Below are 15,000 nucleotides of genomic sequence, written 5' to 3'. Positions count from 1 at the left end.
TAATTGGGTTTTTCACATTAGCGTTAGTAATATAAAAGTTCGGGATACATATACTATACACATTAAAATAAATTAATCTTTAATATTATATAAAAATCAATCTTTGGTCTAGGAGGTATTTAAAATATACATACATGTTACAATAATAAATTATTAGCATCTTAAAATAATAATATATATATCTATGCTAAAAGAATAAATTATAAATAACATTTGTATAATAATAAATTATGATCAACTCCATGTCTCACACGACACTTATAATGACGCTCTGTGTCCCACACGAAACTTATTCGAGTTGTGACGCTTCTTCCCCACCGTGTCACTCGACACCCTTTTCGCCATGTGATGACGCTCCTTCACAACCGTGTCCCTTAGCACCCTTTTCTCTGTGTCACCAGACACTCCAGCTCTCCGTGTCACACGACACCCTTTTCTCTGCGTCATCCACACCCTTTCTCGACTGTGTCACACTTGACACCCTTGTCTCTGCGACACACTCACTATCGACGTAGCGTCTTTCGAGAGGCCAGTCACATGATACTATTCAATGTACACTACAACCAGGCCATCTTCGGTGTCACACGACACCCTTTTCTTCTCAGTATATTCCACTACGGTCCTGTAGCATATCTCAGTGTTCCACTCCATCATACTTCCCTAAGTGTCACACTACGGTCCTAGCCCAGTTCAGTGTAACACTCCAACCTTTTCTTCATGTAATGTCCCACTAAAACAGCATCAGATGACTCCGGCCCACAGTTGACCAGCGTAGGCGGTGAGTCCGCAGACATCACTGGTAGTCCTGTAAATACTCTCTAAGGCCGGTAGAAGTACACCGTAAGATGGCCTGGTGAGTACTATCTACCGTCTTCAAGACCAATTGACACACTGCAAGGTGGTCCGATGAATTACTAGCAGAACACCATGCTGCAAGTTCACTGAGTGTGGCCGTCAAGTAACTGAGGCCATCAGACTCAGTGAGCTGCGGTGAGCGGCTCTTCTAAAATCAGTAGAAGCCAGTAGAATACCAAAAGATGGGCAGGAGAATACTCTCTACTGCCAGTAGATCTATACTGTAAGGTGTTCTGGTAATTACTGCTGCGGTGCGTACCGTGAGGTGTTCAGGTACTTACTGCTCTAAGGCCGTCTCAGCAGTCCCCACAATGGGTTTGATGACGTACCCAGTGGTACTGCCGGCTGGCAGGTTAACTATTTAACTGCTAGTTTGGCAGGGGGCCGTAACAGCGGGCGAGCTAGTGGGTGGGAACAGGCGAGCTAGTGGGTTGGAGTGGGTGAGCTAGTGAGTGGGAGCGGGCGAGCTAGTGAGGACAAGGTACTGGGTGAAGAAGGATGAGTGAAGGTCTGAGGGAAAAGGGGAGAGAGTGGCCCCCTTCCCTAACTGTACAACCCACGTGGCTATTGAGCAAATGGTCTGATGGGCACTGGTGTGGGGATGGGTAGAGGCCAGTGGGTGAGGATATGTGGACAAGGATATGTGGATGAGGATATGCAGGTGAGGCCAAGAGGGAGGTGGGTGCAAGCATGAGTGGGGATGAAGTCTGAGAAAGCATGATGAGGAAGAGAATTATGGGTTCAGGGCAACTGTGGGAGATGGGTGAAGGTGGGGGCCTGATGTTGGGTGAAGGTGTCCATCCACAGCCATCCTGCCCTCTAACACATGGGAAGGAGGTTGAGGGCATGTGTATGGGATGGACAAACAGGCTGATCACAGGAGACTGGTGTTTAAAGTGAACATGTGACCAGTGTCCAGGGATGACACTATGGCAACTATGTCCAATTTTGAGATTAAATATGGACAAGACACCTCTGTTGTCTTGTTGTATGCTGGGATAGATCTGAATGCCATAGATATGAGTATGAAGCTGATGAAAAGCAATATAATGGGACAAACTCACACCCCTTGGCCTTGCGTTACTCATTAAGCTTATGGGACCCAACGTTGTCACCAGCTTGTAATGGCGGTGTATAGCGGTAGATGGCATGGGACAATTCACCTTGTCCATGATTGCCGAGTAGAATAGTGTGGTAGCTGGGAAGTTAAGAGCAATGCAGGATAGCATAAACTCACGTAAACTGGTCTGTGGTTTATTAAGAAGGTGGGTTACTCCAGGCAGATATGAGCAAGGTGAACCAAGGGCCAAGACCAAACAGGAGAGGAGTTGTCCACAGGGCAGCTGTCGATAAAGTGAGGGCATGGGCTGGGAACGTAGGCTCATGTCAATACCCCCCTACCCCCAGCGAGGGCTATGTGAAACAGGCCTAGGTAGGCTTTATGAAATTATGGGGTAGAACACTGTTACAACATAATACTATAGCTGTTAACTGGATATCACAGTTGGCCAGATGCCCTCCCCAAAAGAGGCACATCTACTTATCTGTCAAGGAGGGGTTAAAATAAAAAAAAATAGTCAAAAGCTTGATCTTTCTGTTTGTAATTCAATATTTTTGCTTCTTAAAGTAAATTTGCATGCTTGTTTCTCAATTCTCCCTTTCACTTAGCAATACCAAGCACTGTTGTTCACAATAGCCTGTGGTCATTTCATGAGTCACAGTGTAGGAGAAGTACCGCTTAATTATTTTTTTTCAGTAAAGGTGAAAACAAATCCAAAATTTGATAAAGCATTACCAAACCTTGGCAACCTTTTTTTTAATCAGATTTCTAGTGTTTAAGGAATACATATTACTAATCATAAAAATACTCAGCTATTCAATTAGCATAAATTTTGAGGATAAACTTACTTGTTGTGGATTTATTACAGGTTCCATGTCATACGAGTCATTATAATCCTTTTTGGTAGCACGAGGTGTAGCAATGGCTCCCTGTTCTAGGGCTAACTGCTCTAACAGAAGTGTCATACGATGCCAAAGATTATGGCTCTTGCCAAGGTATTTCATAATGGCTGGTCGAATATTTACTGGGGGTTGGCATTGAGCAAGAGCTTCTGTGAAGGTGTGTAAAGCAGATGGGTGGCAGTCCTTCTGAATAACATGAGAGCCTGAGCACAAGAATGGAATCACCTCACTTGCTATACCCTGCAATTTTCATATAAAGTTAAAATATCTAAATATGTAATCACTGAAGTGGAATTACGAAAATTACATATGAAAAAAATTTCTAAATAAGTATTTTTCTTAGTTACACTGCAGATTCTTCATTAGGTTATAAAGTTTTGCAACTACAGCACTCTCTTATCTTGTAACCAACCAGATACAGCACCAAAAAGTAGACATTCAACAAAATTGATTGAAAAATTAAGAAATATACAAAATTAATAAGTTACAGTACTAAATCTGCCTTTACAGTGGTACCATGACTTATACGTTTAATTCGTTCCATGACTGAGCTCATAATTCAATTTGCTCGTTTTTTTTTTTTTCAACAAGTCGGCCGTCTCCCACCGAGGCAGGGTGACCCAAAAAGAAAGAAAATCCCCAAAAAGAAAATACTTTCATCATCATTCAACACTTTCACCTCACCCACATAATCACTGTCTTTGCAGAGGCACCCAGATACAACAGTTTACAAGCATATGTAAAGATATATAACATACCCCTCCAAACTGCCAATATCCCAAACCCCTCCTTTAAGGTGCAGGCATTGTACTTCCCATTTCCAGGACTCAAGTCCAGCTATATAAAAATAACCGGTTTCCCTGAATCCCTTCACTAAATATTACCCTGCTAACACTCCAACAGCTCATCAGGTCCCAAAAACCATTCATCTCCATTCACTCATATCTAACACTCACACATGCTTGCTGGAAGTCCAAGCCCCTCACCCACAAAACCTCCTTTACCCCCTCCCTCCAACCTTTCTGAGGATGACCCCTACCCCACCTTCCTTCCCTACAGGTTTATATGCTCTCCAAGCCATTCTACTTTAATCCATTCTCTCTAAATGACCAAACCACCTCAACCACCCCTCTTCAGCCCTCTGATTAATACTTTTAGTAACTCCACACCTCCTCCTAATTTCCATACTCTGAATTCTCTGCATAATATTTACACCACACACTGCCCTTAGACAGGACATCTCCACTATCTCCAGCCACCTCCTCGCTGCAGCATTTGCAACCCAAGCTTTCACACTCACTTAAGTTTTGGTACCACTATACTTTTGTACATTCTCTTCTTCACCTCCATGGATAACGTTTTTTGTCTCCACAGATACCTCAACACACTATTCACCTTTTTTTCTTCATCAATTCTATGGTTATCCTCATCCTTCATAAATCCATCCACTGACAAGTCAACTCCCAAATATCTGAAAACATTCACTTCTTCCATACTCCCTCTCCCCAATGTGATACCCAATTTTTCTTTATCTAAATCATTTGATACCCTCATCACCTTACTCTTATCTATGTTCACTTTCAACTTTCTACCTTTACACACCCAAACTCGTCCACCAACCTTCGCAACTTTTCTTTAGAATCTACCATAAGCACAGTATCTTCAGCAAAAAGTAACTGTGTCAACTCCCATTTTGTATCTGATTCCCCATAATTTAATCTCATGTGGGAGGCAGTTTGCCTACATCCATTCATCCTCTCTCCCTCTAGGGCATACGAAAACCGAGGTCCCATTGTAAATTTAATGATAAAATTCCCTGCTAGTGTCCCAGAGTACTCTATCATGAAAGAAGTAATCTGAATAATCTCAAAAATTGTCACAAGGGGTAAAGGTGTGCTATGATGTATAATCTACAAATATTTAGGCTACCTGGTGGCAAACACTGAATTAAATAAAATCATTAAGTAAATTTACAAACCTGTTGTTGTTTCTCACTGAGAATTTTCCAAAGTCTTGGGAAGAAGTGCAGCCACACCCACTCAGCTAAGTTAGTGTCCATGTGGCACAGTTCTGACACTGCTGACAGGAATTGAGAGTTGCATACCTCTTTTACTCCTTCCATGAACTTTGCCTAAAATAAAATAATTATGAAAGAAATGATATTGGGCAAATATAAAAGTGGGGTAACCTTCAAAATTATACAAGTTCTTCATCAATTTCTAATATATTAAGTTTACATTTACATTTTATTGTCCATTACCGGCTAATTGTGTTTGCAAATCTACAAATTAAATACTATATTTAACTGAAACAGGCAATGAACCATCATAATTCAAGACTAGGGAGAGCAATGACTCTGGACCACTCAGAATACAATGAATACTCTATGACCTACAACCATCTCTCCATTTTTCCAAACTTCCACTCAGATTTACCAGTTCTATTAGAAATGTTGCACAACACTTGCCCACATTGAGCCAGTAAAGCACCTAAACTACTGGGAACATCTTCAAGTCTTGAACATGTGCTCACTGGAGCAGAGGAGAGATACATGATAACATGTACCTGGAAAGTACTCAAGGGCCTGGTCCCAAATCTGCACACTGCATAACAACATACTGGAGTGAGAGATATGGGAGGAAGTGTAAAATAAACCCAGTGAGGAGCAAGGGTGTGGTGGGGACAATAAGGGAACACTGTATCAACATCCGGGGTCTCAGACTATTCAACATCTTACCAGAAGATATCAGAAACACAGCTGGAGCAAGTGTAGAAGTCTTCAAGAGGAAACTGGACGAGTATCTTCACCAAGTGCCAGATCAACCAGGCTGTGATGGATATGTAGGACAGCAGGCCTCCAGCAGCAACAGCCTGGTTGACCAGGCAAGCACCAGACGAGCCTGGCCCATGGCCAGGCTCAGAGAATAGATAAACTCTCGAAACTCTTCAAAGGTATGTCAAGGGTATATAATCCTACAGCTATTAATCGGATACCATAGTCAGCTGAATGTGATCGCACTGGCTATATAAAAAGGCAGGTATACTTGCCCCCCCCCCAAAAAAAGGGGGGGGGGAAGTGATTAACCCTTAAACTCTCCAAACATAGATCTATGTTTACGCACGTAGCGCTCCAACCATGATTTTCCCATTTGAAAGCATGTAAATAAAACATAGATCTATGTTCGGAGCGCCACGAATGAACGTAGATCTACGTTTGGACAGTTTAGGGGTTAAAAAAAAAATGAAATTAAAGGATTATTATTACAATGCCTGCACATTAACCTTTTCACTGTCGAGACCCCTGCTCACAAACTCGCTCTCAGTGTTGAATTAAAAAAAATCTTTTGAAATGATTATCTTTTCCTGATGGTAATGACACCAAAATTATGAAATTTAATGGAAACTTATGGATTACATTCTCACGAAGTTAGCAAGATCCTATATTATCAACCTATGAACTCTGGTAACATTTCTTACTTAACCATTCCTATAAATTCACCCTGCATTTTATGCATTGACAATTTCACCCACTTTGAGCCCTATTTTCTGCCAATTCAATTTTTCCATTCGATCAAACTCATAGCCATTTCTCTAGAACTCCATCTGTTCTATCGACTGAGTACAAGAAACCACCCATTTACCAATTTCAACTATCCAATAAAGTGATCAGAAATTGGTAATTTGGCCAATTTCATACACAATTCAAGTAAAGCCAATATCAAAATAGAGTCCAGAATTAACAATGCATACATTCCTAGCACTAAAATAATATTTTGTCTGTTCATCAGTCATGTCTCCAGGCCCCTTTTATATTATCCTTGCTTTCCATTTTGAATTTTCATTCACACAAAAGATACTTTTACCGTTATGCAGACTACTGCATTATTGTAAAAATGGTATAAATAATATCAGCGCATTTGTGAAAGCATAATAGATCAACCAGTTGCCATGTATTGGATGTGTGACGTGATTTGTTTACTCTTGAACATCGGCAAAAATCGAACATTTCAACTACGTACTTTGAGCTCAATTTCAAGGTATTTTTATTCTGTAAACCAATCAAATCATCTCTATTTCTGTAATATATCTTCCATTCTATCAAATGAGACCAAGAAAAAGAGAATACAACCATAAATACCCTACAAAAACGCACAGCAAAGTCGGTGTTTTAAATGAAAGACAGTCGGGATTTTTTTTCTCATTATGCACTGCGTGCTGCAGGATTTTTCTTTATACTGCACACACTGACCACTAAGACCCATTCTCTCACATGTAGGCCTACCAGCTTTCTCCCATAAGAATGGAAGCCGCTAGAATTTTGGGAATTACGGGACAGACAATGGCTTGCAAGCTGTAATGTTACTGGACCAACAGTGAAAGGGTTAAGGAGGGGTTTGAGATATTGGCTGTTTAGAGTGACATCTAAACTGTTGTATCTGGGCACCTCTGCAAAGATGGTGATTATGTGCTAATGATGGTGAAGGTGATGAATGAGGGTGGAAGTGTTTCTCCTTTTTTGGGTCACCCTGCCTAGGTTGGAGACTGCCAATATGTTGAAAAAACAATTACTACTACTTAAATATGGCTGATTCGTTCCATCATGGGTGCTTTGGACAGACCTAGCCAATCACTTCTGCTCCCTTCTTCCCCAATCATGGCAGAACAAACTACCAGAATGAATAAATAAATAAATAAATATATACATGTATATATATCTTTATATATATATATATATATATATATATATATATATATATATATATATTTTTAGTAGGTTGGTAGACAGCAACCACCCAGGGAGGTACTACCGTCCTGCCAAGTGAGTGTAAAACGAAAGCCTGTAATTGTTTTACATGATGGTAGGATTGCTGGTGTCCTTTTTTCTGTCTCATGAACATGCAAGATTTCAGGTACGTCTTGCTACTTCTACTTACACTTAGGTCACACTACACATACATGTACAAGCACATATATACACACCCCTCTGGGTTTTCTTCTATTTTCTTTCTAGTTCTTATTCTTGTTTATTTCCTCTTATCTCCATGGGGAAGTGGAACAGAATTCTTCCTCCGTAAGCCATGCGTGTTGTAAGAGGCGACTAAAATGCCGGGAGCAAGGGGCTAGTAACCTCTTCTCCTGTATATATTACTAAATGTAAAAGGAGAAACTTTCGTTTTTCCTTTTGGGCCACCCCGCCTTGGTGGGATACAGCCGGTGTGTTGAAAGAAAGAATATATATATATATATATTTTTAGTAGGTTGGTAGACAGCAACCACCCAGGGAGGTACTACCGTCCTGCCAAGTGAGTGTAAAACGAAAGCCTGTAATTGTTTTACATGATGGTAGGATTGCTGGTGTCCTTTTTTCTGTCTCATGAACATGCAAGATTTCAGGTACGTCTTGCTACTTCTACTTACACTTAGGTCACACTACACATACATGTACAAGCACATATATACACACCCCTCTGGGTTTTCTTCTATTTTCTTTCTAGTTCTTATTCTTGTTTATTTCCTCTTATCTCCATGGGGAAGTGGAACAGAATTCTTCCTCCGTAAGCCATGCGTGTTGTAAGAGGCGACTAAAATGCCGGGAGCAAGGGGCTAGTAACCTCTTCTCCTGTATATATTACTAAATGTAAAAGGAGAAACTTTCGTTTTTCCTTTTGGGCCACCCCGCCTCGGTGGGATACGGCTGGTGTGTTGAAAGAAAGAGAAAGATATATATATATATATATATATATATATATATATATTTTTAGTAGGTTGGTAGACAGCAACCACCCAGGGAGGTACTACCGTCCTGCCAAGTGAGTGTAAAACGAAAGCCTGTGATTGTTTTACATGATGGTAGGATTGCTGATGTCTTTTGTCTGTCTCATAAATATGCAAGATTACAGGCATGTCTTGCTACTTCTACTTACACTTAGGTCACACTACACATACATGTACACATTTATTTATACACACTCATCTGAGTTTTCTTTGATTTTATCTTAATAGTTCTTGGTCTTATTAATTTTCCTTTTATATCCATGGGGAAGTGGAATAAGAATCTTTCCTCCGTAAGCCATGCGTGTTGTAAAAGTCAACTAAAATGCCGGGAACAATGGGCTAGTAACCCCTTTTCCCTACCCTAAAGGGTAGGGGTCGGCCTAGGAAGGGTTGGAGGGAGGGGGTAAAGGAGGTTTTGTGTGCGAGGGGCTTGGACTTCCAGCAGGCATGCGTGAGCGTGTTTGATAGGAGTGAATGGAGACAAATGGTTTTTAATACTTGACGTGCTGTTGGAGTGTGAGCAAAGTAACATTTATGAAGGGATTCAGGGAAACCGGCAGGCCGGACTTGAGTCCTGGAGATGGGAAGTACAGTGCCTGCACTCTGAAGGAGGGGTGTTAATGTTGCAGTTTAAAAACTGTAGTGTAAAGCACCCTTCTGGCAAGACAGTGATGGAGTGAATGATGGTGAAAGTTTTTCTTTTTCGGGCCACCCTGCCTTGGTGGGAATCGGCCAGTGTGATAATAAATAAATAAATAATAATTACTAAAAAGAATAAGAAGAAGAAAATTGTCAAAGTGGGAAGTCTGAATGTGCGTGGATGTTGTGCAGATGATAAGAAAGAGATGATTGTGGATGTTACGAATGAGAAGAAGCTGGATGTCCTGGCTTTAAGTGAAACAAAGCTGAAGGGGGTGGGAGAGTTTCAGTGGAGAGGAATAAATGGGATTAGGTCAGGGGTTTCAAATAGAGTTAGAGCTAAAGAAGGAGTAGCAATAATGTTGAAGGATAAGCTATGGCAGGAAAAGAGGGACTATAAATGTATTAATTCAAGGATTATGTGGAGTAAAATAAAGATTGGATGTGAAAAGTGGGTTATAATAAGAGTGTATGCACCTGGAGAAGAGAGAAGTGTAGAGGAGAGAGAGAGATTTTGGGAAATGTTGAGTGAATGCGTGGGGAGTTTTGAATCAAGTGTGAGAGTAATGGTGGTTGGGGAATTCAATGCTAAAGGGGGTAAAAATATTATGGAGGGAGTAGTAGGTAAATTTGGGGTGCCAGGGGTAAATGTAAATGGGGAGCCTTTAATTGAGCTATGTTTTTTTTTATTATTTTTTATTATCACACTGGCCGATTCCCACCAAGGCAGGGTGGCCCGAAAAAGAAAAACTTTCACCATCATTCACTCCATCACTGTCTTGCCAGAAGGGTGCTTTACACTACAGTTTTTAAACTGCAACATTAACACCCCTCCTTCAGAGTGCAGGCACTGTACTTCCCATCTCCAGGACTCAAGTCCGGCCTGCCGGTTTCCCTGAATCCCTTCATAAATGTTACTTTACTCACACTCCAACAGCACGTCAAGTATAAAAAACCATTTGTCTCCATTCACTCCTATCAAACACGCTCACGCATGCCTGCTGGAAGTCCAAGCCCCTCGCACACAAAACCTCCTTTACCCCCTCCCTCCAACCCTTCCTAGGCCGACCCCTACTCCGCCTTCCTTCCACTACAGACTGATACACTCTTGAAGTCATTCTGTTTCGCTCCATTCTCTCTACATGTCCGAACCACCTCAACAACCCTTCCTCAGCCCTCTGGACAACAGTTTTGGTAATCCCGCACCTCCTCCTAACTTCCAAACTACGAATTCTCTGCATTATATTCACACCACACATTGCCCTCAGACATGACATCTCCACTGCCTCCAGCCTTCTCCTCGCTGCAACATTCATCACCCACGCTTCACACCCATATAAGAGCGTTGGTAAAACTATACTCTCATACATTCCCCTCTTTGCCTCCAAGGACAAAGTTCTTTGTCTCCACAGACTCCTAAGTGCACCACTCACTCTTTTTCCCTCATCAATTCTATGATTCACCTCATCTTTCATAGACCCATCCGCTGACACGTCCACTCCCAACACTCCATACTCTCTCCCTCCAATCTGATATTCAATCTTTCATCACCTAATCTTTTTGTTATCCTCATAACCTTACTCTTTCCTGTATTCACCTTTAATTTTCTTCTTTTGCACACCCTACCAAATTCATCCACCAATCTCTGCAGCTTCTCTTCAGAATCACCCAAGAGCACAGTGTCATCAGCAAAGAGCAGCTGTGACAACTCCCACTTTGTGTGTGATTCTTTATCTTTTAACTCCACGCCTCTTGCCAAGACCCTCACATTTACTTCTCTTACAACCCCATCTATAAATATATTAAACAACCACGGTGACATCACACATCCTTGTCTAAGGCCTACTTTTACTGGGAAAAAATTTCCCTCTTTCCTACATACTCTAACTTGAGCCTCACTGTCCTCGTAAAAACTCTTCACTGCTTTCAGTAACCTACCTCCTACACCATACACTTGCAACATCTGCCACATTGCCCCCCTATCCACCCTGTCATACGCCTTTTCCAAATCCATAAATGCCACAAAGACCTCTTTAGCCTTATCTAAATACTGTTCACTTATATGTTTCACTGTAAACACCTGGTCCACACACCCCCTACCTTTCCTAAAGCCTCCTTGTTCATCTGCTATCCTATTCTCCGTCTTACTCTTAATTCTTTCAATTATAACTCTACCATACACTTTACCAGGTACACTCAACAGACTTATCCCCCTATAATTTTTGCACTCTCTTTTATCCCCTTTGCCTTTATACAAAGGAACTATGCATGCTCTCTGCCAATCCCTAGGTACCTTACCCTCTTCCATACATTTATTAAATAATTGCACCAACCACTCCAAAACTATATCCCCACCTGCTTTTAACATTTCTATCTTTATCCCATCAATCCCGGCTGCCTTACCCCCTTTCATTTTACCTACTGCCTCACGAACTTCCCCCACACTCACAACTGGCTCTTCCTCACTCCTACAAGATGTTATTCCTCCTTGCCCTATACACGAAATCACAGCTTCCCTATCTTCATCAACATTTAACAATTCCTCAAAATATTCCCTCCATCTTCCCAATACCTCTAACTCTCCATTTAATAACTCTCCTCTCCTATTTTTAACTGACAAATCCATTTGTTCTCTAGGCTTTCTTAACTTGTTAATCTCACTCCAAAACTTTTTCTTATTTTCAACAAAATTTGTTGATAACATCTCACCCACTCTCTCATTTGCTCTTAACCTCTCTCTTTTTCTCCATATACTCTTCCCTCCTTGCATCACTTCTACTTTGTAAAAACTTCTCATATGCTAACTTTTTCTCCCTTACTACTCTCTTTACATCATCATTCCACCAATCGCTCCTCTTCCCTCCTGCACCCACTTTCCTGTAACCACAAACTTCTGCTGAACACTCTAACACTACATTTTTAAACCTACCCCATACCTCTTCGACCCCATTGCCTATGCTCTCATTAGCCCATCTATCCTCCAATAGCTGTTTATATCTTACCCTAACTGCCTCCTCTTTTAGTTTATAAACCTTCATCTCTCTCTTCCCTGATGCTTCTATTCTCCTTGTATCCCATCTACCTTTTACTCTCAGTGTAGCTACAACTAGAAAGTGATCTGATATATCTGTGGCCCCTCTATAAACATGTACATCCTGAAGTCTACTCAACAGTCTTTTATCTACCAATACATAATCCAACAAACTACTGTCATTTCGCCCTACATCATATCGTGTATACTTATTTATCCTCTTTTTCTTAAAATATGTATTACCTATAACTAAACCCCTTTCTATACAAAGTTCAATCAAAGGGCTCCCATTATCATTTACACCTGGCACCCCAAACTTACCTACCACACCCTCTCTAAAAGTTTCTCCTACTTTAGCATTCAGGTCCCCTACCACAATTACTCTCTCACTTGGTTCAAAGGCTCCTATACATTCACTTAACATCTCCCAAAATCTCTCTCTCTCCTCTGCATTCCTCTCTTCTCCAGGTGCATACACGCTTATTATGACCCACTTCTCGCATCCAACCTTTACTTTAATCCACATAATTCTTGAATTTACACATTCATATTCTCTTTTCTCCTTCCATAACTGATCATTTAACATTACTGCTACCCCTTCCTTTGCTCTAACTCTCTCAGATACTCCAGATTTAATCCCATTTATTTCCCCCCACTGAAACTCTCCTACCCCCTTCAGCTTTGTTTCGCTTAGAGCCAGGACATCCAACTTCTTTTCATTCATAACATCAGCAATCATCTGTTTCTTGTCATCCGCACTACATCCACGCACATTTAAGCACCCCAGTTTTATAAAGTTTTGAGCTATGTGTAGAAAGAAATTTGGTAATAAGTAATAAATATTTTATGAAAAAGAGGATAAATAAATATACAAGGTATGATGTAGCACGTAATGAAAGTAGTTTATTAGATTATGTATTGGTGGATAAAAGGTTGATGGGTAGGCTCCAGGATGTACATGTTTATAGAGGGGCAACTGATACATCGGATCATTATTTAGTTGTAGCTACAGTTAGAGTAAGAGGTAGATGGGAAAAGAGGAAGGAGGCAACAACAAGTAAGAGGGAGGTGAAAGTGTATAAACTAAGGGAGGAGGAAGTTCGGGTGAGATATAAGCGACTATTGGCAGAAAGGTGGGCTAGTGCAAAGATGAGTAGTGGGGGGGTTGAAGAGGGTTGGAATAGTTTTAAAAATGCAGTATTAGAATGTGGGGCAGAAGTTTGTGGTTATAGGAGGGTGGGGGCAGGAGGAAAGAGGAGTGATTGGTGGAATGATGAAGTAAAGGGTGTGATAAAAGAGAAAAAGGTAGCTTATGAGAGGTTTTTACAAAGCAGAAGTGTTATAAGAAGAGCAGAGTATATGGAGAGTAAAAGAAAGGTAAAGAGAGTGGTGAGAGAGTGCAAAAGGAGAGCAGATGATAGAGTGGGAGAGGCACTGTCAAGAAATTTTAATGAAAATAAGAAAAAATTTTGGAGTGAGTTAAACAAGTTAAGAAAGCCTAGGGAAAATATGGATTTGTCAGTTAAAAACAGAGTAGGGGAGTTAGTAGATGGGGAGATGGAGGTATTGGGTAGATGGCGAGAATATTTTGAGGAACTTTTAAATGTTAAGGAAGAAACAGAGGCAGTAATTTCATGCACTGGTCAGGGAGGTATACCATCTTTTAGGAGTGAAGAAGAGCAGAATGTAAGGGTGGGGAAGGTACGTGAGGCATTACGTAAAATGAAAGGGGGTAAAGCAGCTGGAACTGATGGGATCATGACACAAATGTTAAAAGCAGGGGATGATATAGTGTTGGAGTGGTTGGTACTTTTGTTTAATAAATGTATGAAAGAGGGGAAGGTACCTAGGGATTGGCGGAGAGCATGTATAGTCCCTTTATATAAAGGGAAAGGGGACAAAAGAGACTGTAAAAATTATAGAGGAATAAGTTTACTGAGAATACCAGGAAAAGTGTACGGTAGGGTTATAATTGAAAGAATTAGAGGTAAGACAGAATGTAGGATTGCAGATGAGCAAGGAGGTTTCAGAGTGGGTAGGGGATGTGTAGATCAGGTGTTTACATTGAAGCATATATGTGAACAGTATTTAGATAAAGATAGGGAAGTTTTTATTGCATTTATGGATTTAGAAAACGCATATGATAGAGTGGATAGAGGAGCAATGTGGCAGATGTTGCAAGTATATGGAATAGGTGGTAAGTTATTAAATGCTGTAAAGAGTTTTTATGAGGATAGTGAGGCTCAGGTTAGGGTGTGTAGAAGAGAGGGAGACTACTTCCCGGTAAAAGTAGGTCTTAGACAGGGATGTGTAATGTCACCATGGTTGTTTAATATATTTATAGATGGGGTTGTAAAGGAAGTAAATGCTAGGGTGTTCGGGAGAGGGGTGGGATTAAATTTTGGGGAATCAAATTCAAAATGGGAATTGACACAGTTACTTTTTGCTGATGATACTGTGCTTATGGGAGATTCTAAAGAAAAATTGCAAAGGTTAGTGGATGAGTTTGGGAATGTGTGTAAAGGTAGAAAGTTGAAAGTGAACATAGAAAAGAGTAAGGTGATGAGGGTGTCAAATGATTTAGATAAAGAAAAATTGGATATCAAATTGGGGAGGAGGAGTATGGAAGAAGTGAATGTTTTCAGATACTTGGGAGTTGACGTGTCGGCGGATGGATTTATGAAGGATGAGGTTAATCATAGAATTGATGAGGGAAAAAAGGTGAGTGGTGCGTTGAG

General features: G+C 40.8%; 1 protein-coding gene across 7 annotated transcripts in view; it reads right to left on the bottom strand.

The window, feature by feature from the left end:
• Window positions 1-15,000, bottom strand: part of Nipped-A (Transcription-associated protein Nipped-A) — a 362,660-nt gene that overhangs the window by 217,064 nt on the left and 130,596 nt on the right. For all 7 annotated transcript variants that reach the window (XM_070092733.1, XM_070092739.1, XM_070092738.1 and 4 more), the window contains exons 16-17: window positions 4,796-4,948; window positions 2,764-3,057 (exon numbers count right to left, since the gene is read on the bottom strand). In XM_070092733.1, coding sequence (XP_069948834.1) covers window positions 2,764-3,057; window positions 4,796-4,948 — 447 coding nt within the window. The remainder of the gene's footprint in view (window positions 1-2,763; window positions 3,058-4,795; window positions 4,949-15,000) is intronic.

The sequence above is a fragment of the Cherax quadricarinatus genome, chromosome 40, assembly GCF_038502225.1.
Source record: "Cherax quadricarinatus isolate ZL_2023a chromosome 40, ASM3850222v1, whole genome shotgun sequence".
NCBI lineage: Eukaryota > Metazoa > Arthropoda > Malacostraca > Decapoda > Parastacidae > Cherax > Cherax quadricarinatus.
The sequence above is the reverse complement of the archived record's forward strand: the minus strand, read 5'-3'. Positions and strand labels throughout refer to the sequence as shown.